This window comes from Mobula hypostoma, chromosome 6 (genome assembly GCF_963921235.1).
Source record: "Mobula hypostoma chromosome 6, sMobHyp1.1, whole genome shotgun sequence".
NCBI lineage: Eukaryota > Metazoa > Chordata > Chondrichthyes > Myliobatiformes > Myliobatidae > Mobula > Mobula hypostoma.
Window position 1 is genome coordinate 105,646,762 of NC_086102.1, and position 23,028 is coordinate 105,669,789.

General features: G+C 41.5%; 1 protein-coding gene across 1 annotated transcript in view; it reads right to left on the bottom strand.

Annotated features, from left to right (window-relative positions):
• cfap65 (cilia and flagella associated protein 65) overlaps positions 1-23,028 on the bottom strand; it is a 222,722-nt gene that overhangs the window by 194,558 nt on the left and 5,136 nt on the right. Inside the window, exons 3-4 of the mRNA XM_063049965.1 lie at positions 6,689-6,766; positions 1,775-1,965 (exon numbers count right to left, since the gene is read on the bottom strand). Coding sequence (XP_062906035.1) covers positions 1,775-1,965; positions 6,689-6,757 — 260 coding nt within the window. The 5' untranslated portion in view covers positions 6,758-6,766. The remainder of the gene's footprint in view (positions 1-1,774; positions 1,966-6,688; positions 6,767-23,028) is intronic.

The window sequence follows — 23,028 nt, forward strand, 5'->3', positions numbered from 1 at the left end:
CTGATAGTAGCTCCTTGGTATAATTTGTGAGTAAATCCTAAATCACAGTACTGAAGTTCAATCATCAACTGACGACTTATGGAATTATGGAAATTGGCAGTTTAAAACTTCTTTAGGTAACTCTCAGGAGAATCTTTCGAGCCACATTGGACTAATGACTTGGGACCAAGATGGAGTAAAGATTCTTACAGAATAACCTTGGGCAGCATGGCAGCATAGCAGTTAGTATAAGGCTTTACACTGCAACGGTCCCCAACCGCTGGGTCGCGAACCAGTACCGGGCCACAAAGCATGTGCTACCGGGCCGCAAGGAAACAATATGATTTGGCGATATGGGTCAGCTGCACCTTTCCTCATCCCCTGTCACATCCACTGTTGAAGTTGAACACACGCGAGGTCATTACGCACGCGAGGTCATGACCCGCGCATCATCCATGTCAGCACGGGAAGGAGATCAACTCCTCGAGCTTGCAAATGACAGCGGGCTGAAAAGTATGTTTGACATAACATCCCTGCTGGCATTCTGGATCAAAGTCAAGGCTAAGTACCCTGAGATAGCCACAAAAGCACTGAAAACGTTGCTTCCATTTCCAACATATCTCTGCAATGAATGCAACGAAAACTAAATTGCAGAATAGACTGAACATAAGGAACTCCCTTCGAGTATCGCTGTCTCCCGTCACCCCTCGATGGCACCACCTTGTTACAGGGAAACAAGCCCAGGGCTCCCGCTGATTCAGCGATATTGGTGTGTTGCAATGATTTTATATGTTCATCCGAGGAAAATATGTGTTATGTGTTTAATATCCAAACATTACTTAAAATGTTATGATGCTATTGACTTATAAGTGACTTATATAACCATATTACAATTACAGCACAGAAACAGGCCTCTGCCCTTCTAGTCCGTGCTGAACGCTACTCTCATCTAGTCCCACCGACCTGCACTCAACCCATAACCCTCCATTCCTTTCCTGTCCATATACCTATCCAATTTAACTTTAAATGACAACATCGAACCTGCCTCTACCACTTCTACTGGAGGTTCGTTCAATACTTACTTCAAGCTCCCCTGTCCTCCCCTGATAATTGACTTATCACTATATTCATGCGAGGAAAATATGTGCTGTGTGCTTAATATTAAATTTGTTAGATAAACCTTTTTAGAAACGAAATTGAGTGTATTAGCCACTTATCACCTATATTCCGGTCATGATTAACAACGCCCCCCCCACCAAACAGAATCGCCAAAAAGGATTTGTAGAAAAAAATCGGCACGTACACGCATGCGAACACAGGTGCCCGTGCAAGGCTTCATGGTCATGGTAGTCTTTCTCAGGGTAAACACACCGTATTTGACTGCTACTCTTGTCTGTTGGCAACCCTACCCCCTCCCCGGTCGGCAGGTCCGCGGTGCAAAAAGGGTTAGGGACCTCTGCTTTACTGTGCCAGTTGTAAGATCGTTATTTTGTCTGTATGGAGTTTGTACGTTGTCCCTGTGATTGTGTGGGTTTTTCCCAGATGTTCCAGTTTCCTCCCACATTCCAAAGGCATACCATTTGTTGTTAGTAAGTTGTGGGCAGACTAGGTTGCCGCCAAAACTGTGGTGACACTCACGGGCTACCCAGCACAATCCTCGCTGATTTGATTTGATGTAAATAATGCACTTCATTGTATGTTTTGATGTAGATGTGACAAATAAAAATAATCTTAATCTTAATCTTAATAATACCAGCATTAGTGTATTAAATATATATCTATTCCAAAAACTCACCTGTATTTGAGTTTCTGAGTTTTAAACTGAATGTTCTTTAATATTATGTGTTTGGTGGATTCAATTCCCAGGTCCCAATCCGACCATTCCAATTGCTCCAACGCCTCAATGCCAAAAAAATTTGATTTGACTCGTTTTTTAGTTCTCTTCCTTCCAGAGACTTCAGTACTGGTAACATTAGGAATATGCCACTGCAGACATGTCAAAAGTAAAGTGTTAATAAGATACTAAGATGGAATTTAATGCAGACAAGGGTGAGGTGTTGCACTGTGGGAGGAAAACAAAAGTAGAACTTACACGGTTAATGGTAAGACACTGAGGAGTGTGGAAGAACAGAGGTATCTGGGAATACAATTCCATAATCTCTTGAAAGTAGTGTCATAGGTAGAACGGGTTGTAAAGAGAGCTTTTGGCACACTGGCCTTCGGAAATCAAAGTACTGAGTACAGCAGTTGGAATGATATATTAAAGTTGTATAGGATGCTGGTGAGGCCAAATTTGAAGCATTGTGTGCAGTTCTGGTCATCTAGCTACAGGAAAGATATTAATTAATAAGATTGAAAGAGTGCAAAGAAAATTTTCAATAATGTTGCTGGGACTTGAGGACTTGAGTTACGGGGAAAGGTTGAATAAGTTATTCGCCTAGAGCAGGGTTTCTCATCCGGAGTTCCTCAGAACACTAAGGCTCTGTGAGAGGTCGCTAGAGGTTCCACGAGAGGTCATAATTAAAAGAAAATAAACATCTTTTTTTGAATGCGTGATTCTAGCACTCGCAGTGGTTGGCAGTGGCCAAGCAGCCCCATTAACAATCTTGTCAGAGCTCTCTCAGCCCAGTATGCAGTGCACTGTAGGACCTTGGTTATTTGGTTGAATCCATTTTCAATTTTTGACATGAGATAGGGGAGGCTGTTGATAATTACTGAGTGTTGCATTGCACGGAGGGGAGGACAATAGGCTGATACTGGTGAGCACTGTATTGCACGGAGGGGAGGATGGTAGGCTGATGAAGAGCATGAAGTGTGTTTTCCGAACATTGAATGGATTCACCCAACTTGGGCTGTGATATCAGCCTCTCCCTCCCGAATTACCTCCCCAAGTTTCCCTTACACTCCGCTGACTGACTTATGGGAGCGAACAAATTCTACCAGTGTAGTAGAAAACTGGAAGGAAATTTTCATTCTAAAGACAGTCCAAGGTGGCGATTTTTAAGGAGGAGGTGTGAGATGGAAGAGAAGGATTCTAGGCCCACACCTATAGACAATTCTGATAAAGTTAATGATGAAGAATTACAATATTCTGAGTCATTTCACAATGGATACAAAAAAGTCCATCTTTACAATGAAAGCTACTTATCAATGGGTTTTACATGGACTGGTGATCCAAGCTGTCCTATTTCATTGTGCCTAGTCTGTGGCAAACAGCTTACAAATGTAGCAATCGTTCCAGTAAAATTGAAAAGACACTTAGCTACAAATCACAGCCATATGACACGTAAAAGTGCCGATTATTTTAAACGACAATTGGAATCTTAAAACAAACAGATTAAAGCTTTTGAAAATAAAGTCACCATCAGTAAAAAGCTTCAGGAAGCAAGTTATTTAGTAGCTTTAAGACCAGTTCACTCGAGAATGTTTAAAAAACTGTGTGAAAACCTGGATAATGAGCACACTAATTTCCTGCGACATACAGAAATCTGGTGGCTTAGCAGGGGAAGAGTTTTCAACAGGGTGTTTGAGCTGAAAAGTAAATTGCAGGAGTATTTTCAAGAAAATAGTAGGCCAGATTTTGCTGAGTGCTTTGAAGATGAAGAATGGCTGCAGAAACTAGCCTACTTAGCAGACATTTTCATCATATGAATCAGTTGAACAAGCCTCTGCAAGGTCCTGGAGAAAATGTTTCGACTTAAGTGACAATATTCTTGGATTTAAAAGGAAACTGAGTCTTTGGGAAAACATGTTGCAAAAGGAAATCTTGAAATGTTTCCACTGCTTCTTGGGCTTGAGAGTGAGGAAGGATATCAGAAAGTCTTAAGTCTTACTAAAAACCACCTAGAAGAACTGCAAAACAAAATTGAACAGTATTTTAACTCCCTTTCAACACAAGTGTATGACTGGGTGAGGGACCTTTTCTCGGAATCTTCTGCTCAGCCTAAGTACTTTACTTTGAGAGAAGAAGAACTTCGTGAGCTGCACTCTAATCATGCATTCAATATGAGATTTATTAACCTGCTCCTGACAAGTTCTGGATTTCTGTGAAAGAAGAGTATCCTGTTAGGAAAGCAATAAATAGCTGCAGTTTTTATCCTCTTACATGTGTGAGCAAGCTTTTTTCCTGTTTAACAAGGATCAAGAGCCACTGAGGTTGTGTGAGACTAGAACTAAGGGTGAAAGGTGAAGTGATCAAGGGGAACGAGGGCAAACTTTCTCACTCGGGAAGTGGTGAGAGTGTGAAATAAGATGCCAGTGGAAGTGGCAGGTGCAGGCTTGATTCCAATATTTATTACTTAAATTTAAATATTTTTCAATATTTAAGATTTTATAAGTGAATGGATGGAAAGGGTACGGAGGGCTCTGGTCTGGGTGCAAATCGATAAGACTAGGTGGAATAATATTTTGATACAGACTAGATGGGCTGAAGGGACTGTTTCTGTGCCGTAGTGCTCTATGACAAAGATTCTAAAGCAGTTTAACCATTACAACAGCATTATGTAGCAAATTAGATTTCCTTCTACTGTCTGGACAGATAGTACAGCAAAGGTTAACATTAGAAATCAACCATCTATAAGATATGAATTGTGGAAATGATGCATTTTTCCTCTCAATCAATTTTATTTAAGTCTTTCGTAGGCGCCTGTTGGGATGGCGGGTTTAATAGAACACCACGTGTTCTCATTCAGAGTTTTCCATCTATTCAGGAAGATAGATAGAGAGCAAATGTGAAATCTTAGCTTTAAATGCTCTCTCCCTCTCTTCCAGGAAACTGGTTACAAAACAACATCCACAACAGCCTCCACTCTCCATCAGCACCAAAGATGATTTACACATTTTAACCCTTTAGTGGCAATGTATTCCTGACCTCCTAGCTTGCAACTTCTACAAACTGCCAAAGCTCTGTACCCTGAAGCAAATACAGAGGAAGTCAAATTTTATATGCAATGCACACAAATTATCGGAGGAAATCAGCAAGTCAAGCAGCATCTACGCAGAGGAATAAACAGTTGCTATTTTGAGCTAAGATCCTTCATCAGGGCTCATGTCATCAGTCCTGATGAAGGATCTTGGCCCAAAACATGGACTGTTTATTCTCCTCCATAGATGCTGCCTGGCTTGCTGAGTTCCTCTAGAATTTTGTGTGTGTTGTTCAGGATTTTCAGCATCTGCACAATCCCTTGTGTTCTAAATTTCCTACACCCAATTCAACATGAATTCACAAATTACCATCCAAATATTTAAAATTCAGAATAAAATTTGCTCTTATGGAATTTATGTGGGCGATAAATGAACCAAAAAAATGTTGTTTACACACACTAAATGCTGGAGGAACTTAGCGGGCCAGACAGCATCTATGGAGGGAAGTGACCCTTCATCAGAACTCAGCCTAAAATGTCGACTGTTTACTTCCCTCCCTTATGTGTGTTGCTCAAGATTTCCAGCATTTGCAGAATTTTTTGTCAAAAAAAGTTGTAAATGTTCAAACAACAGGAATTCTGCAGATGCTGGAAATTCAAGCAACATACATCAAAGTTGCTGGTGAACGCAGCAGGCCAAGCAGCATCTATAGGAAGAGGCGCAGTCGACATTTCAGGCTGAGACCCTTCGCCAGTCCTGACGAAGGGTCTCGGCCAGAAACGTCGACTGCGCCTCTTCCTATAGATGCTGCTTGGACTGCTGCGTTCACCAGCAACTTTGATGTATGTTGTTGTAAATGTTCAAGTAGTCTTTTAATACTGTGGATGAATAAGATTTGTGTATGACGTAACTGCATTGGCTGTGTTAGCAGTCACAGCCAAGTCCATCCATTGCCAAGACCTCTCCAGTTTGAAGACACGTGAACAGATGCCTCAGAGTGCAGTGCTGTCACAGCCTTTATCTAAGGCATTTTCTCTCACATGCTGCATTGTGGGGAGCTGCAGTAGTCACGGCCAGTTCCCTAAAGTAATCTCTTCCATTTAAAATACTTCGCTCACAAGTTAGATTTTAACCCATTACTCTCCCCGAAATCCTTATACACCATGTTCTCCCATGAATGCTGATCCTCAAGTTTTATCCCTCTCCTTGGTAACCCCCCTTCCTAATCCATGAGCCTTGCACATCAGAAGACAAATGGGTTTCTTGTCATAGCTACTTGGGCCTCATCGGCTCCTGCTGACACGGACAGAAACTAAAGCGCAACTAATCATTCACTGAGCTTCTGCCAACCACACCTCAGTCAGAACAGCCACATTTTTAAATCACTGAGCTCTTTTGTTCCAAAGACTTGTTTTTCCTACGTTCACATGGAGATAGAAATTAAATCCATTCGAAGTTAAAACACAGCCTAATTCTGCTCCTATGTCTTTTGGACTTACTTATCCAGTTTCCATTTAAATATTTGGCTTAGCCACCTGAATTCCACATACTCATGATAGTCAATAAGTTTCTCCTAAATTTATCATAAAGTGTAATTAAGCATTTTATATTCATAGCTCCAGTTATTGACTATTGCGCACTGAAAACATCCTGACATCTACAGTGTGAAGCTCTTTATCATTTTAAACATTATCGTCAGTCGTCCTTCAGCTTCCTTTGAGCAAAGGTGTGCCAGCATGACCGATTCTACATGATGACTGCAGACTCTCGGTCCAAGTATCAACTAAGTTTTTTTTTACTTCCTCTCATAAAAATTATACAGGCTAATATTAAGTAAGTCACTTACTTTACTATATGATGTTCTGGCCAGCTCTTGAAAAGGGATGGACTTCAGGGAATACGTGGAGGCCAACATGGTTAAAAACTGTCAGAATAAAAAAGAAGGCTATCAAAGGGTTAATATGTTTACAGTGAAGCAATAAATTAATGAGAGTCCAAGTCAGGAGAAGTACTATATTAATTCATTGCAATCTCCACATCACTTCATCATCTCCCAAGATGAGCAATTTCTTTGCTGTTTATGAAAAGGGATGCAAAAGGCAGAGTTGATTAGAGTAGAGGAGCAATTAAATTTATCAGAATTGTAAAAGGTTGCAGGGGGTCTTTTGGAAAAATATGGAGTGATATTGAAAGACCGAAATAGAGTGATAGTGGTGACGATGTTTTCTATATTCGGGGAGTCAAGGACCAGAGGGCACAGCCTCAGAATTGAAGGGCATCTCTATAGAACAGAGATGAGGAGAAATTTCTTTAGCCAAAGGATGATGACACTGTGGAATTCATTACCACAGACAGCTGTGGAGGCCAAGTCATTGTGTATATTTAAAGTGGAGGTTAATAGATTCTTAATCAGTAAGGGTGTTAAAGGTTACCAGGAGAAAACCAAAAAAAATAGGTTTGAGAGGGATAATAAATCAGCCATGCGAAACAGACTAGATGGGTCAAATGGCCTCATTCTATTCCTATGTCTTGTGGTCTTAATTGTTCATACTGCTCCACTATTTCACATCTAGTTTAATTTAAATATCAGTTCTACCTCTTCCTATTTCCATAAGACAAAAAGACCATAAAATTTAGGACCAGAATTAGGCTAGTTTGCCGATTGAGTCTGCTCTGCCATTTCATGATGGATGATTCATTATCCCTCTCAACCCCATTTTCCTGCCTTCACCCTGTAACCATTGATGCCCTGACTAATCAATAACCTATCAACTATCTTTCTAAATATACCTAATGACTTAGCCTCGACAGCCATCTGTGGCAATTAATTCCACACATTCACTGGCTAAAGAAATTCCTTCTCATCTCTGTTCTAAAGGGATATCCTTCTATTCTGAAGCTCTGCTCTCTGATCCTAGTCTCTCCCACTATAGGAAAGACATCTCCTATCCACTCCACATCCACTCTCTCTAGGCCTTTCAATATTCGATAGGTTTCAGTGAGATCCCCCCACCCCCACCAATTCTTCTAAATTCCAGTGAGTACAGGCCCAAAGCCAACAAACACTCCTCATATGTTAACCTTTCATTCTTGGAATATTCGCATGAACCCCTCTCCAATGCCAGCACAAATTTTCTTAGATACTTAATTACTTACTACCCATTATGCCAGTGGCATTTAGGGCAGCAATGAAGGTCCTCATTATCCATACCATCACACCCAGGTATAAAAGGGTTCTTCATTGCTGTTTCCATTACAATTTTTGTTGACCATTCAGGGTTGTTAGCCCTGAGCTGAACCCCTGAACCTGGAGGACTGGTGAACCACTCTTAGTCTGACTTCTACCCTTTGACCTGTTTTGCACAAGGCCCTGACTCCAGCCAACATAGCTCTCCAGGTCATTGAGGCATGCAAGCCTCCAAACCCTACAACAAGGTTGTGGTCCTCTTGGAGGTTTCTTAGATAAGGGGCCGAAAACTGCTCAAAGTACTCCAAGTGAAGTATGACTATTGCCTTACACCCTAGCTTTTACAGTCTAATCTCAAAATGAATACAGTACTAACGTTGCATTTGCCTTCTTAACCACCCATTCAGCCTGCAAGTTAACCTTCAGGGAATTCTGCATGAGGACTCTCAAGTCCTCTTGCACTTCTGATTTTTGAATTTTCTCCCTGTTTAATAAGAGGAAACTTTGAGAGGGGAGTTAATCTTGTAAAGGAGTTAAGTAGGCAATGTCAATTCAAATGTCTGCCTTTCACCTCTTCAGATTTCCATTTACCAAAATGCAATATTACAGTTATGACAACTTCAAACACACTTAATTTACACTAAGATTTGGGGCCTATTGCGATCATGTACACTAATTGAATTCAGATTTCTCAGAATACTTATCTCCGTACCTAAGAGACAAGTCTAGATTTTTAAAATTATTTTCATGTTGCAAATATTCAAAAAAAAACAAGAAACAACCTTCAATTCTTCAAAGCATAGTGCTTTGTTGAGAAATGTGGCACCGAATTTATATACAGTACAAAGCCCCACGAAGTGAACACGGCATAGTCTATTTGGATGATTATTGTTCAGTGACAAATGTTGTCCATTTCTCTAACAGCATTAAAACTTCATTCTTAATGCCCTCAAGTTTGTTCTTGAGTATTTTCTGAACAAAAATCTAATGTTAAAGAAAGCTAATGGTCCATTTAATTTAAGAAACAGGTACTTAGAAATTAATAATTTAACACTGAAAAAATGAGCATTGAGACATCAGTTTTCAATGTTAGCAAGAGTAAATCATATTAGCGACTTTCTGAAACAGACACATACCCATCAGAGAAGAGCTCGCTTATAGAGAGTCTTTAGAAACACCACATCTTGAGTGGACACTATAATGAACAACGTATTCATCGGGTTACACTTTGTGAAGTTGATGTTACGGAGGAATGTGACATTCTGCAGGAAGACCTAAAGCAGTGCTTCTTCGTCTAGATTGCTTTCTCTGTAGCGTTGAAAGTCAAGGTGACTCTGAGATTCCTCACTACAGGATCACTCCAAGTGTCTGCAGCTAAATAGGGCCATGTTTTCCAATGCGCTGCTCACAAAACAGGTCACTCAGACATTATATTCACAAAGAAATTATTCCATCAACTTGGACTTCAGGGAGGAAAAAATTACACTTCAGCGGGCACTAAGACTTGCAGGTAATGCTGGCTTAATATATATATACACACACAGCTGTTGCTTACACATGTCCCACAAGGGCTCTCCAAACTTTTTTAGTGTACAGGAAAGCTTTTCACTCCCTTTATATGCAAGTTTTTTGAATCACAAGAAGAATTGCCACTAAAGAACCAGGATTGTGGTGGAAAATTCCATAGGTTTCCTCAAGAAGAATTTTCATTGCCTGCATCAATCCAGGGATATCTCACAGCAAATGACATGCAAATATGGAGTTTTTACACATTGCAGTCTTGAAAACTAAATACAACAGATGGTACCTGAGAACAGCGGAAAACTCTGAGCTATAAGGCAAAGCATCAAGGGTAGGAGGTTCCAAGTATTATACCTACTCAGCAGCAAATTCTCATCTTTCAATTAAGCAGAGGCAGGCATTTTCTGCATGGATCTTAAAAGACAATCTACTAGACAGATCAGGAGCTTGCAAATCTCTGCAAACCAGTGCCAATATCCACATTCTAACCATTACCACCAACACAAAATACCAAATCAGACCAGGGTGACCAGATGATTGATAATCCCTCACACACATCCCTCTGACCTTGGTCATTTTTTCTTCTCTTCCCTACTATCAGAAGTCTGAAAGCACGTACAACTAGGTTCAAGGACAGTTTCTATCCTGCTGTTATAAGACTTTTGAATGGACCACTTGTACAATAAAATGGACTGATTACGTCCTCATGGCCTTGCGCCTTATTGACTACCTACAGTGTACTTTCTCTGTAACATTGTTTTGCTTTTCTCTTGTAGTACCTCAGTGTACTGATGTGATGAACTGATGGCATGTAAAATAAAATTTTTCACTGCACCTCACTACATGTGACAATGATAAACCATTTGCCATATTACCGCCAATCTTTGTGACCCAATCTGGTTCTACAACTCTGAAAACTCTCCCTCCTCCAGTTCTACTCTTTTCCACATTGTACTACCATGAACAGCTATCCCTTTCAGCTCCAATCTCAGCAACTCTCTCCTTAACCTCTCTACTCTCATTCCTTCTTTAACATGGTAAATTGTTAAGTAGATGAATTGGTTTAATGCTGTCACATATACTGAGGTACAGTGAAAAACTTGTCTTGTATGCCATCCATACAGATCAATTTATTACAACGGTGCATTGATGTTGTACAATGTAAAACAATAACAGGATGCAGAACGCAGGAGCAACAAGGCAGAGTAGTGGTCAGCGTATCACTTTCTAGTGCCAGTGATCAATGATCAGTTTCAACTCCCAACGCTGCCTGCAAGGAATTTGTACATTCTCTCCATGACAGTATGGGCTTCCTTAGATATTCTGGATCCATCCCACATTCCAAAGACATATGGCTCAGTTTAGTGAGTTGTGGGCATGCTGTGTTGGTGCCAGAAGCGTGGTTACTTTGGGCTGCCCAACACAATTTTTGCAAGTTAGTTTTGATGCAAATAACACCTTCATTATATCACATACACACTTAATGTTTCAATATTTTGATGCAAATAAAGCTAATGTTAAAGTGTTACAGTTACAGAGAAAATGCAGGGCAGATAGACAATAGGGGTTAATCGTGTATCAAGCTTAAGAGTCCATCTTATCATACTAAGAAATCAATAGTACATGCTTTCAGGCTTTTGTATCTTCTGCCCAATGGAAGAGGGTGGAGAAGTCCAGGATAGGCAAGATCTTTTGATTATGCTGGCTACTTTACAGAAGCAGTGTGAGGTGTAGACAGAATCGTGATCAGGGGCAGTGCTGAGGTGGTGCTAGCTGGTGCTATAGCACCAGCAGAAATTACAATAGCGCCACCATAGCACCACCAAGAAATTAACTGAAATTTGACATACAAATTGCAGCTGCTTTGTCTTCTCTGTATAGTTTTGAACACAGCTTGTTTCTCTAGTTGATCTAGTGAAACAGCGCCCCCAATTACCATAGCACCCACACAGCAATAAAGTTATAAACTCTGTGCTGGTCTAAGGTCAGATCCACTCTACACTTCTGCTTATTTGTTCGTTGTCAATGTCTTGCCGTTGCTGTCCTCAGATCAGGTAAGCTGATCTATAAGGTGATGATGTCACTTACTTTCACTCACACGAGAAATTGATAGTATACATCCAGGCGCAGATCCATGGTCTCGCAAGACTAACGGATGCCACACACACACACACACACACACACACACACACACACAGACACACACACACCACATTGTGCTTTTACAAGCTAGCGTGGACCTGGCACGTGCATTATTTTGGCCGGTGTGAAAAATGGATCGATTTTTAGTGAGAAAACGAGCTCATCCAGAGGAATCAGTGGTGTCTCAGCCTGAGCATGTCTTAATTTATAGTGACATGCAGAAAGAAGTAAGTGGGGATGAGAATGACAGCAGTTCACCGAAGGAGTGTGAGGGTGAAGTAGAGGAACAAGAAATGGAGCGGGAACCAGAAGAGAACGTGGCTGAAGCTGCTCTTAGTGCTAGTGGGAATACTGTTACTGATGTTAGCCAGCAGCATGAGGAAAGACCCCGTCAGCCAGCATTGAGAAAGTACCCTTCGCTACTCGCAACAGTTTGGCAATCAGCAAACGAGTTTTATTCGTGGCTGGTTTGACTGGCTGGAATATTCGATCATGAAAGATACTACGTTCTGCTTTGCATGCAGGCATTTCCTGTGTGGAGGACATGGGTTCCGTTCTGAGCCGACCTTCACTGTCAGTGGTTAGCGCAATTGGCGGAAAGCTACAACAGCTTTCAAAACCCACCATGTAAGTGCAGCTCATAAGTTTGCTATGGAGGCATGGGCCAAATTCAGATTGAGAAAACAAGACGGTTCAAAATTGGGAAATATGCTTGATAAAGGACATGCAAAGATTGTCCAAGAAAATTGTGAGTATATGAGAGCAGTAGTTGAGTTTCTACGCTATACTGCATGTCAAGGCATTGCCCAGCGAGGACACCGGGAGGATGATGGATCTGGCAATAGGGGAAACTTCATTGAGTTGCTCAGTGTAATTGGACAGTTTGATAAGACTGTAGCTAAAAAAACAGAGGACAATCCTGGAAATGTAAAAAACACCCATCACGATAACCAAAATGAAATTATGGGTATTATGGCAGATATGGTCAGACATCAAATAAGCTCAGAAGTTAAGGAGGCTGGACATTTTGCCATCATGGTGGATGAAAGTAAAGACTTGAGTAAAAAGGAGCAAATATCAGTGGTGGTGCGGTATTCGAATAACGAAACAGTGCTTGAAGGATTCTTGCATTTCACTCCAGCAACAGGGTTGGACGCAGAGTCGCTTCTTAAAATCATTGAACAGACACTTGCCCAGTATGTTATTGATAAGAACATGTGTATAGGTCAGTGTTACGACGGGGCGGCAGTGATGTCCGGGTGCAATAACGGGGTACAAGAGAGGTTCAGGAAAGAGGTCCCGCAGGCATTATATATACACTGCCATGCTCACAGACTTAACCTTTTTTTAGTGGATGTTGTGAGCAATGTACAACAAGCGAACAGGTGAGTTTTTTGAAACTGTGCAGCTGCTTTACAACTTCTTTTCAAACTCTGTTGCCCATGATCTTTTCATGAAGAAACAGAGAGAACTGGAATCAACTGCACAGCCCGTGGAGTTGAAGAAATTGTCAGATACACACTGGGCATGGCAGTATACAGCTTTGTGGGCTATAAGGAAATCACTCCCTGCCATTCTAGCTACACTACACGATATTATGGGTCAACCAAATGCACGGAGGAAAATGGAGGCCAGAGCTGTAAATGGACTGATTGACGAGCAGTTTGCTTTACTTCTCACTCTGTTTGAGGATTTATTCCGAGTCACCAAGTTCATGTCAGACCAGCTACAATCCCCCAGTTTGGAAATTTCATCCACTGTGGACTTGGCTCAGTCTATTATCGATGCACTCTCAGCAAAACGGGGAGAGGAATCATGGAGTGAAATTCAGACAAGAGCTAGGGACCTGTGTGTCAAGGTCAGTATACAGAGCAGACCACATGAAAGGAGACAGGCCCAGCCACCCCACCACCTACATGATTTTGTTGTTGAGGCCCAAACTGAACGCACACCTGTCACATCCTTTGATGACCTTCACAAGCACTGTTTCTATCCGGTTATAGAGAGACTACTGACTGAAATGAAAAGATGGTTCTCAATTGAGACTGGGGGTGTTCTGACCGAGGTCTCAGCATTGAGTCCCAAACACAAGTTCTTCCTAGAGATGCTGCCTGGCCTGCTGCATTCACCAGCAACTTTGATGTGTGTTGCTTGAATTTCCAGCATCTGCAGAATTCCTGTTGTTTGCCTTCCTAGACAAGAACTGTCTTTGCCCAATGGCCCAATACTATGGAGTGACTGAAGTGAACCTGACTGCAGAGCTACATCAGGATCGGCATCTGCTGGAAACAAAACAAAAGCAAGGACAGACAGGGAATGACACAGTAGAATTTCTAGCTCTAATGAGACCCTACCGTGATGCATTTATAGATTTATACAAACTAAGCTGCATATCACTGACTCTACCTGTGACATCTGCCTCATGCAAATGGAGTTTCTCTTGCCTCAGATGCCTCAAAAACTACCTAAGGAATAGCAGCAGCGACGCTCGGAACAGCAACTTGGCCCTGTTGGCCATAAACAGCCGGAGGACCAAAGCACTTGACATCCAGGAAATCATTGATGCTTTCGCCACCAATCACAACAACAGACGGCTTGTGCTTCCCTGAAAACCTTCTTGACCTCAGCACTGTTGATGTAAACAGGAACATATGCACTGCCCCCTTTCTTGAAGTCAATTACCAGCTCTTTTGGTAAAAAAGTAAAGATAGCATGCAGTCAGACTGTCTGGAAAGGCAGGCAGGTGATGGGACTTAGTTGCAGCCAACAGGTTGTGTATCAAATCATTAGGGATGCAGAATCAGAAAGGATAGCAAATACAGGAATCAAGATGTTGTATCTAAATGCGCGTAAGATAAGAAATCAAGTGGATGATCTTGTTGCAGTATTACAGGTTACCAGGTATGATGTGGTGGCCATCACTATATTGTGGCTGACGTATGGTTGTAGTTGGGAGCTGAATGTCCAAGGTTACACATTATATCGGAGGGATAGGAAGGTAGGCAGAGGGGGTGGTGTGGCTCTACTGGTAAAGAACAGCATCAAATCTGTAGAAAGATGTGACATAGGATTGGAAGATGTTGAATCCTTGTGGGTTGAGTTAAGAAACTGCAAGAGTAAAAGGACGTTGATGGCAGCTATATACAGGCCTCCCAACAGTGGCTGGGAGGTGAATCACAGGTTACAACAGGAAATAGAAAAGGCAAGTCAAAAGGGCAATGTTATGGTAGTCATGGGAGATTTTAACATGCAGGTCAATTGGAAAAGTCATGTTGGTAATGGATCTCAAGAGAGTGAGTTTGCTGAATGTCTAAGAGATAGCTTTTTGAAGCAGTTTGTCGTTGAGTCTACTAGGGGATCAGCTATACTGGATTGGGTGTTATGTAATGAACCGGAGGTGATTAGGGAGTTTAACGTAAAAGAACCCTTAGGAACCAGTGATCATAATATGACTGAGTTCAACTTGTAATTTGATAGGGAGAAAGTAAAGTCTGATGTAGCAGTATTTCAGTGGAATAAGGTAAATTACAGTGAGGAGAGAGGAGTTGGCCAAAGTAAACTGGAAGGAGCTACTGGCAGGGATGTCAGCAGAGCAGGAATGGCATGCGTTTCTGGGAAAAATGAGGAAGGTGCAGGACACATGTATTCCAAAAATGGAAAAAATACTCAAATGGTAAAATAGTACAACCATGGCTGACAAGGGAAGTCAAAGCCATTGTAGAGGCAAAAGAAAGGGCACACAACAAAGCAAAAATTAGTAGGAAGAAAGAGGATTGGGCACTTTATAAAAACCTACAGAGAGCAACTAAAAAAATCATTAGAAAGGAAAAGATGAAATATGAAAGCAAGCTAGCAAATAATATCAAAGTGGATAGTAAAAGTTTTTTTCAAGTATGTTAAAAATAAAAGAGAAATGAGAGTGGATATAGGACCACTAGAAAATGAAGTGGGAGAAGTAATAACAGGGGACAAGGAGATGGCTGATGAACTAAATGAGTATTTGATTAGTCTTCACTGTGGAGGTCACTAGCAGTATGCCTGATGTTGTAGTGTGTGAAGGAAGTGAGTGCGTGCAGTTACTATTACAAGAGAGAAGAAGCCCAAAAAGCTGAAAGACCTAAAAGTACGTAAGTCAGCCGGACCAGATGAACTGCATCCAAGGGTTCTGAAAGCAGTAATGTTATAGATTGAGGTGGCATTAGAAATGATCTTTCAGACATCATTGGATTCTGGCATGATGCCAGAGGACTGGAAATTGCAGATGTCACTCCACTCTTTAAGAAAGGAGGAAGGCAGCGAAAAGGAAATTATAGACCAGTTAGCCTGCCTCAGTGGTTGGGAAGATGTTAGAGTCAATCGTTAAGGATGAGGTGATGGAGTACTTGGTGACACAGGGCAAGATATACAAAGTCAGCATGGTTTCCTTCAGGGAAAATCCTGCCTGACGAACCTTTCAGAATTCTTTGAGGAGATTACAAGTAGGATAGATAAAGGGGATGCAGTGAATGTTGTATATTATATTTGGACTTTCAGAAGCCCTTTGACCGGGTGCTACACATGAGGCTGCTTACCAAGTTAAGAGCCCATGGTATTACTAACGTGGTTAGAGCATTGGCTGATTGGTAGGAGGCAGTGAGTGGGAATAAAAGGATCCTTTTCTGGTTGGCTGCCAGTGACTAGTGGTGTCCGCAGGGGTCGGTGTTGGGACCACTTCTTTTTATGCTGTATGTAAATGATTTAGATGATGGAATAGATGGCTTTGTTGCCAAGTTTGCAGATGATATGAAGATTGGTGGAGGGGCAGGTAGTGTTGAAGAAACAGGTAGGATGCAGAAAGACTTTTTCAGATTAAGAGAATGGGCAAGAAAGTGGCACATGAAATACAAAGTTGGAAAATGCATGGTCATGCACTTCAGTAGTAGAAATAAATGTGCAGACTATTTTCTAAATGGGGAGAAAATCCAAAAATCTGACTTGGGAGTCCTTGTGCAGAACACCCTGAAGGTTAACTTGCAGGTTGAGTCGGTGGTGAGGAAGGTAAATACCATGTTAGCATTCATTTCAAGAGGTCTGGAATACAAGATCAAGGATGTGATGCTGAGGCTTTATAAGGCACTGGTGAGGCCTCACTTTGAGTATTGTGAACAATTTTGGGCCCCTCATCTTAGAAAAGATGTGCTGGCATTGGAGAGGGTCCAGAGGAGGTTCACATGGATGATTCCAGGAATGAAAGGGTTATCATATGAGGAATGTTTGATGGTTTTGGGTCTGTACTCACTGGAATTCAGAAGGATGAGGGGGGATCTCATTGAAACCTTTCGAATGATGAAAGGCCTAGACAGAGTAGATGTGGAAAGGATGTTTCCCACGGTGGGAGAGTCTAGGACAAGAGAGCACAGCCTCAGGATAGAGAGGCACCCTTTCAAAACAGAGATGCAGAGAAATCCCTTTAGCCAAAGGGTGGTGAATTTGTAGAATTTGTTGCCACATGCAGCTGTGGAGGCCAGGCCGTTGGGTGTTTAAGGCAGAGATTGGTAGGTTCTTGATTGGACATGGCATCAAAGTTTACGGGGAGAAGGCCAGGAACCGGGGTTGAGGAGGAGAAAGAAAAAGGTATCAGCCATGATTGAATGGCGGAGCAGACTCAATGGGCCAGATGGCCTAATTCTGCTCCTATGTCTTATGGTCTTTTGTTTTGTTGACATTGTGGGAAAGATTGTTGTCATGACACCATGTCACTAGCCTCCCTATCTCCCTTCTATACTCCAAATCATCTTTATTTGTGATGCGGCCCACTACAGACCTGCAGTTGAAGTTAGAGCAGAATCTTGCCACACAGTTGTGAGCATACAGGGGGCTAGAGTACGGCACTGAGGACACAGCCTTGTCAGGCACCTATGTTGAATCTATTGGCTGTGAAGTCAAGGATACTGGTGTAAAATGAGGTGTTGTTCTGAGGTACAGTAGTATGGAGATAAATATAGAATCATGGAATCTTTACAACATAGAAGGACACTAACAAGCCATTTATCCTTGACCAGCTTTTATTCTCTAGGGTGCAGTTAGTACCGTTCCTTAATTTTTCCTCACCTATATTCTGTCCCCCTTATCTCTCAACTTATCCAGTTCCTTTCTGAACATCATTGAATCTGTCTCCACCACCTTGAGGCAAAGCATTCTAGATCAAATCACTTACTGTGTGAAGATGGTTCGCCTCCTGTTGAGTTTGTTAAATGTCTTGGGATGTTTTCTCACATTAAAGCACTACATAAATCCAAGCAATTGTTGATACCGGCATCGCAAACCTCTCTGTGTAATAATGTATACGGTGATGTTGAATATAGTTTTCCAGCAATGATAAATACACAACCACCTCCATCATCCTCTACTTCTGATTATGAACCTGGCTGTTCTAACAATCTTTTACTGTTATCATCACAGGGTCAAACTACAGACATGAGGTGATTTCTACTGGTATCCAATCTTGATGGTACACATAATCATAGGAACAGAAGAGCAGAATTCATCCCATTAACCCTGGTCCGCCATTAATTAGTTTGTGAATTATCCATATCTTAAAGTTGTAGTATTTTTTAGAAAATAGTAATTCATGACACAACAGGAGGCTGTTTGACTGATCATATTAATGTGAGAAGAAATCCCACTCTGACATCCTACCCAGGCACAAACTGCCAGGCCTGCTACCACTGACACCTCACAGCCTGCACCTGCAGGCATCTCCCAGTCTCCACCCAGCTAATAGGATTCACCTGCCCTTCATTCCAGACTCATCACCTGCAGCCTATTTAACCCAGTTCTCATCCACAGTCCTTTGTCACTTATCAAACCAGCCAACCTCCACCAGTTGCTCCTAGCCTTCATTCTCCCTGTCTAAATTTACCTTGTTGCCAGTTGTGTTTAGTTTTTGTTCTCTCTTGTTTCGTGGCCCCCTTGTGGCTTGTTATTTTGCAGCCTACTGTTAAAGTTATCACTTATTCCTAAATCATCTCTGCTTTTGGGTCAAGCCTCCACTGCATTTCCTGATACAAACAACCTGTTAAAGGAACTCAGCAGGTAGAATGGCATCTGTAGGAGGAAAGAAAACCTAAATGCAGGGTTTCTACCAGAAACGTCAACTGTTCCTAGATAAAGTGGATAGCCAAAGACATTTTTCCCCAGGCAGAAATGGCTAATACAAGGGTGCATAATTTTAAGCTGATTGTAAAAAAAGTATAAGGAGAGATGTCAGAGGCAAGTTCTTTACACAAAATGGAGAGTGCATGAAATGCCTTGCCAGGGGTAGTCACAGGGATATTTAAGAATCCTTTAGATAGGCACATAGATGAAAGAAAAATGTAGGGTTATGTAGGAAAGATGGGTTAGATTGAATTTAGCTTAGGTTAAAAGGTTGACACAACTTTATGCGCCAAAGAGCCTGAACTGTTCTATGTTCCTCTCCTCACACAGATTCTGCTCGACCTGCTGAGATGTTCCACCAGATTGCTTATTATACCAGATTCCAGTATCAGCAGTGTCTTGTGTGACACAACCCAAGCATTTAGTCCATGTCTTTGTAACCCCTTGTTATACAAATGCTCATCCAGATAATTTTGATCAAGTTCAAGTTTATTGTCATCTGTACGTATATACAACCAAATGAAACAATGTTGCTCTGGACCACAGTACATTCACAAAACATGTATCACACACAGTGTACAGTGTAAGCCAAAATATTATCATAAACACTGTAAATTAATATAATTCAAAATGCATGTAATGCACATCACAGGTAAACAGTAAACAGCTCACTGTTCTAGTAACAAGATCTCAGGGGTGACAGAGTGTCCATTAGTCTCACAGGCTGAGGGAAGAAACTGTTGCCCATTCTGACAGTCCTAGTCTTGGTGCTGCTGTTATTCCTTCTTGACAGTAGTGGGTCAAAGAGACGGTGGGATAGGTGGTACAATGTTTCAGGCCCTTCATATACAATGCTCCTGGTAAATGTCACAAATAGGGAAGAGGGAGACCCTAGTGGTCCTCTTGACAGTCTTTACTATATATAATTGTTTCTGTCTTTACCATTCATGCAGGCAGTGAGCTCCAGATCACCACCTCTGACCCTTATTTCCGTCCTATTGCCCTTGGTTCTACAACCCTTAGCATATTTAACCAACAAAAAAAACCTATCAATCTCAGCTTTCACATTTTTATTCAAGCCTAGCTCAGGAGCTTGGGTCACAAATTAACTTTTTTTTGCTACACTCCTTTTTCAGACTCCCCAACGGTGTATTCTAATTCCAGGATGCATAATGGCTTGGTATGGTAACTGCTCTACATGTGACTGCAGGAAACTAGATAGTTATTGTCAGAGCTCAGCACATCATAGAAATCAGCCTGCCCTCCATGAACTCTGTCTATACTTCTCACTGCCTCAGTAAAGCAGCCAATATAATCAAAGACCCCACCCAGCCCAGATATTCCCTCTCCTCTCCGCTCTTATCGGACAGAAGATCTAAAAGCTTGAAAGCGCATATCACCAGGCTCAAGGCTTCAATCCCATTATTATAAGACTATTGAACACACCTCTTGTACGATAAGATGGACTCTTGGTCTCACAATCTACCTCGATATGATCTTGCACTTTATCATTTACCTGAACTTTTTCAGTAGCTTTTACACTACATTCTGCATTGTATTGTTTCACTTTATTCTGGCTCAATGCACCGTGTAATGTTGCAATCTGTATAAACAGTATTCAAGACAAGTTCTTCTTTGTATCTCGGTACATGTCACAATAATAAACCAATACCAATGACCTATATTGTTCCATTAAATTTTAACATCTCCCCTCAATATTCTGTATCATACATTGGGTGGAACAGTACCATAGCAGATAGCACAATCATTTCACAGTGCCAGCAATCACTGATCAGGGTTCAATTCATGCCACTGTCTGTAAGGAGTTTGTATGTTCTCTCCGAAACCGCGTGGGTTTCTTCCAGATGTGTGGATTTCATCACACCTTCCAAAGGCATACAATTACAGTTAGGAAGTTGTAAGCATGCTGCGTTGACACCGGAAGCATGGCCCCAGCACAATCCTTGGACCGGCACAAAATGACACATTTCACTGTATGATGTACATGTGACAAATAGAACTAATCTTGAGCAACACACATAAAATGATCAAGGAACTTAGCAGGTCAGCAGCATCTATGGAAATGAATAAACAGTCGATATTTTGGGCTGAGACCCTTCAACAGGACTAAAGCTAATCCTTAGGTCTTTTTACCTTTAACTCAATCTGCCTGCCTGGTTCCACATCCCAACAATAGTCTTACATCTGCTGTATTTAACTGACTGCATACTGTTCACTCTGTCAAGGAGAAGTGGGGTGTTATGATTCCAGGTTTCCAGACACAGACCAGATAACAAAGAAAGAACTGAACCAGAAAACCTGGCAAAACAATAATATTGTGACCTTTTAGTTAACTGCATTTATAATCGAGATGATGTTGTCCTTTAAATTACACAGCGAGTAAGGCACTCTCCTATTATCTGACTGATGGAATAATATAGTACTGAACATCAGGCCCAGAATTTATTACAATCTCACAACTCTTATCCTATTCCCCATTTACTTAAGTGGAATTGCTACATATGGTAAATGCAAAACCAATAATTCTGATTAGGTTAAAACATTGCAATCTGCTCATATTATGCTAATGACTTTCTCCCATTGATTAAATAGCAGGTATAAATATTGTTGGGGAGTGAACTTGGCATTTAGAGTTCTGTTATAAGCGAAAGGTTTATGACAACTTCACTGAGTATTTACTGGAATATTTCTGCAGAGAATAATGATATCACAAGTGACCCTCTGCAAGAGTCCTCCATCTAAGGAATTCTGTAATCATGTCATTGATGCATGATGGAGCAGGTGTAGTTTTGCTGCTCTTTACGCTAAACTGGAAACTGACCAAAATTGGATGATAAACACAACAGATTCTGAAGATGCTGGAAATCCAGAGCAACATACAAAACACTGAAAAACCTCAGCAGGTCAGGCAACATTAGTGGAAGGGAATAAACGTTCAATATTTTGGCCCGAGACACTTCATCAAGACTGTAAAGGAAGGGGGAAGATGCCAAAATAAGAAGGTGGGGGGAAGGGATGAAGTACAAGCTAGAAGGTGAAAGGTGAAGTCAGGTGGGCAGGGGAGGGGGGAATGATGTAAAAAGCTGGGAAGTGATAGCTGGAAAAGGTAAAGGGCTAAAAAAGAAGAAATCTTGGATTCTTCTTGGATCATGCCTGAAGAAATAATTTGTGTATCAAACTTATGTATGAACTCATACATAGAAACATAGAAAACCTACAACACAATACAGGCCTTTCAGCCCACAATGCTGTGCCAAACATGTACTTACTTTAGAAATTACCTCGGGTTACCCAAAGCCCTTTATTTTTCTAAGCTCCATGTACCTATCCAGGAGTCTCTTAAAAGACCCTATCGTATCCTCTACTACCGTTGCCGGCAGCCCATTCCATGCACTCACCACTCTCTGCGTAAAAAAATTAACCCTGACATCTCCTCTGTATCTACTTCGAAGCACCTTAAAACTGTGCCCTCTCGTGTTAGCCATTTCAGCCCTGGGAAAAAGCCTCCGACTATCCACACGATCGATGCCTCTCATCATCTCTATCAAGTCACATCTCAACCTCCATCGCTCCAACAAGAAAAGGCTGAGTTCACTCAACCTATTCTCATAAGGTTTGCTCCCCAATATCGGCAACATCCTTGTAAATCTCCTCTGCACCCTTTCTATAGTTTCTACATCCTTCCTTTAGTGAGGTGACCAGAACTGAGCACAGTACTCCAAGTGGGGTCTGACCAGGGTCCTATATAGCTGTAACACTATCTCTTGGCTCTTGAACTCAATCCCACATACAGGTCTGACATTGGTGGTAGTGGTGGTGGGGAGGAGATAGAGGTGATGGATTAAGAGCAGATCATCGCCATTTCACAATACTGACTTAAGCTCAGTTAGCTTAGGCTCAGTTTCTCTTCCAACGAATTGGCGAATGATAAGAGGCTCTTAGGAACTACACAATTTTCTGAACAAAAAACAAATGAAAAAGATGCTATCAGTCATGGGTTAAGGATGAAAGGTGAATTATTTAAGGAGAACATGAAGGTGAACTTCTCTCAGAAGGTGGTCAGAGTGCAGAACAAGCGGAAGTGATGGATGTAGGTTCACTTTCAACATTTAGGAGAAATTTGGATGGCTGGGATGTGGAAGGTTATGGTCGGGATGAAGATGGATGGGAGTAGGCAG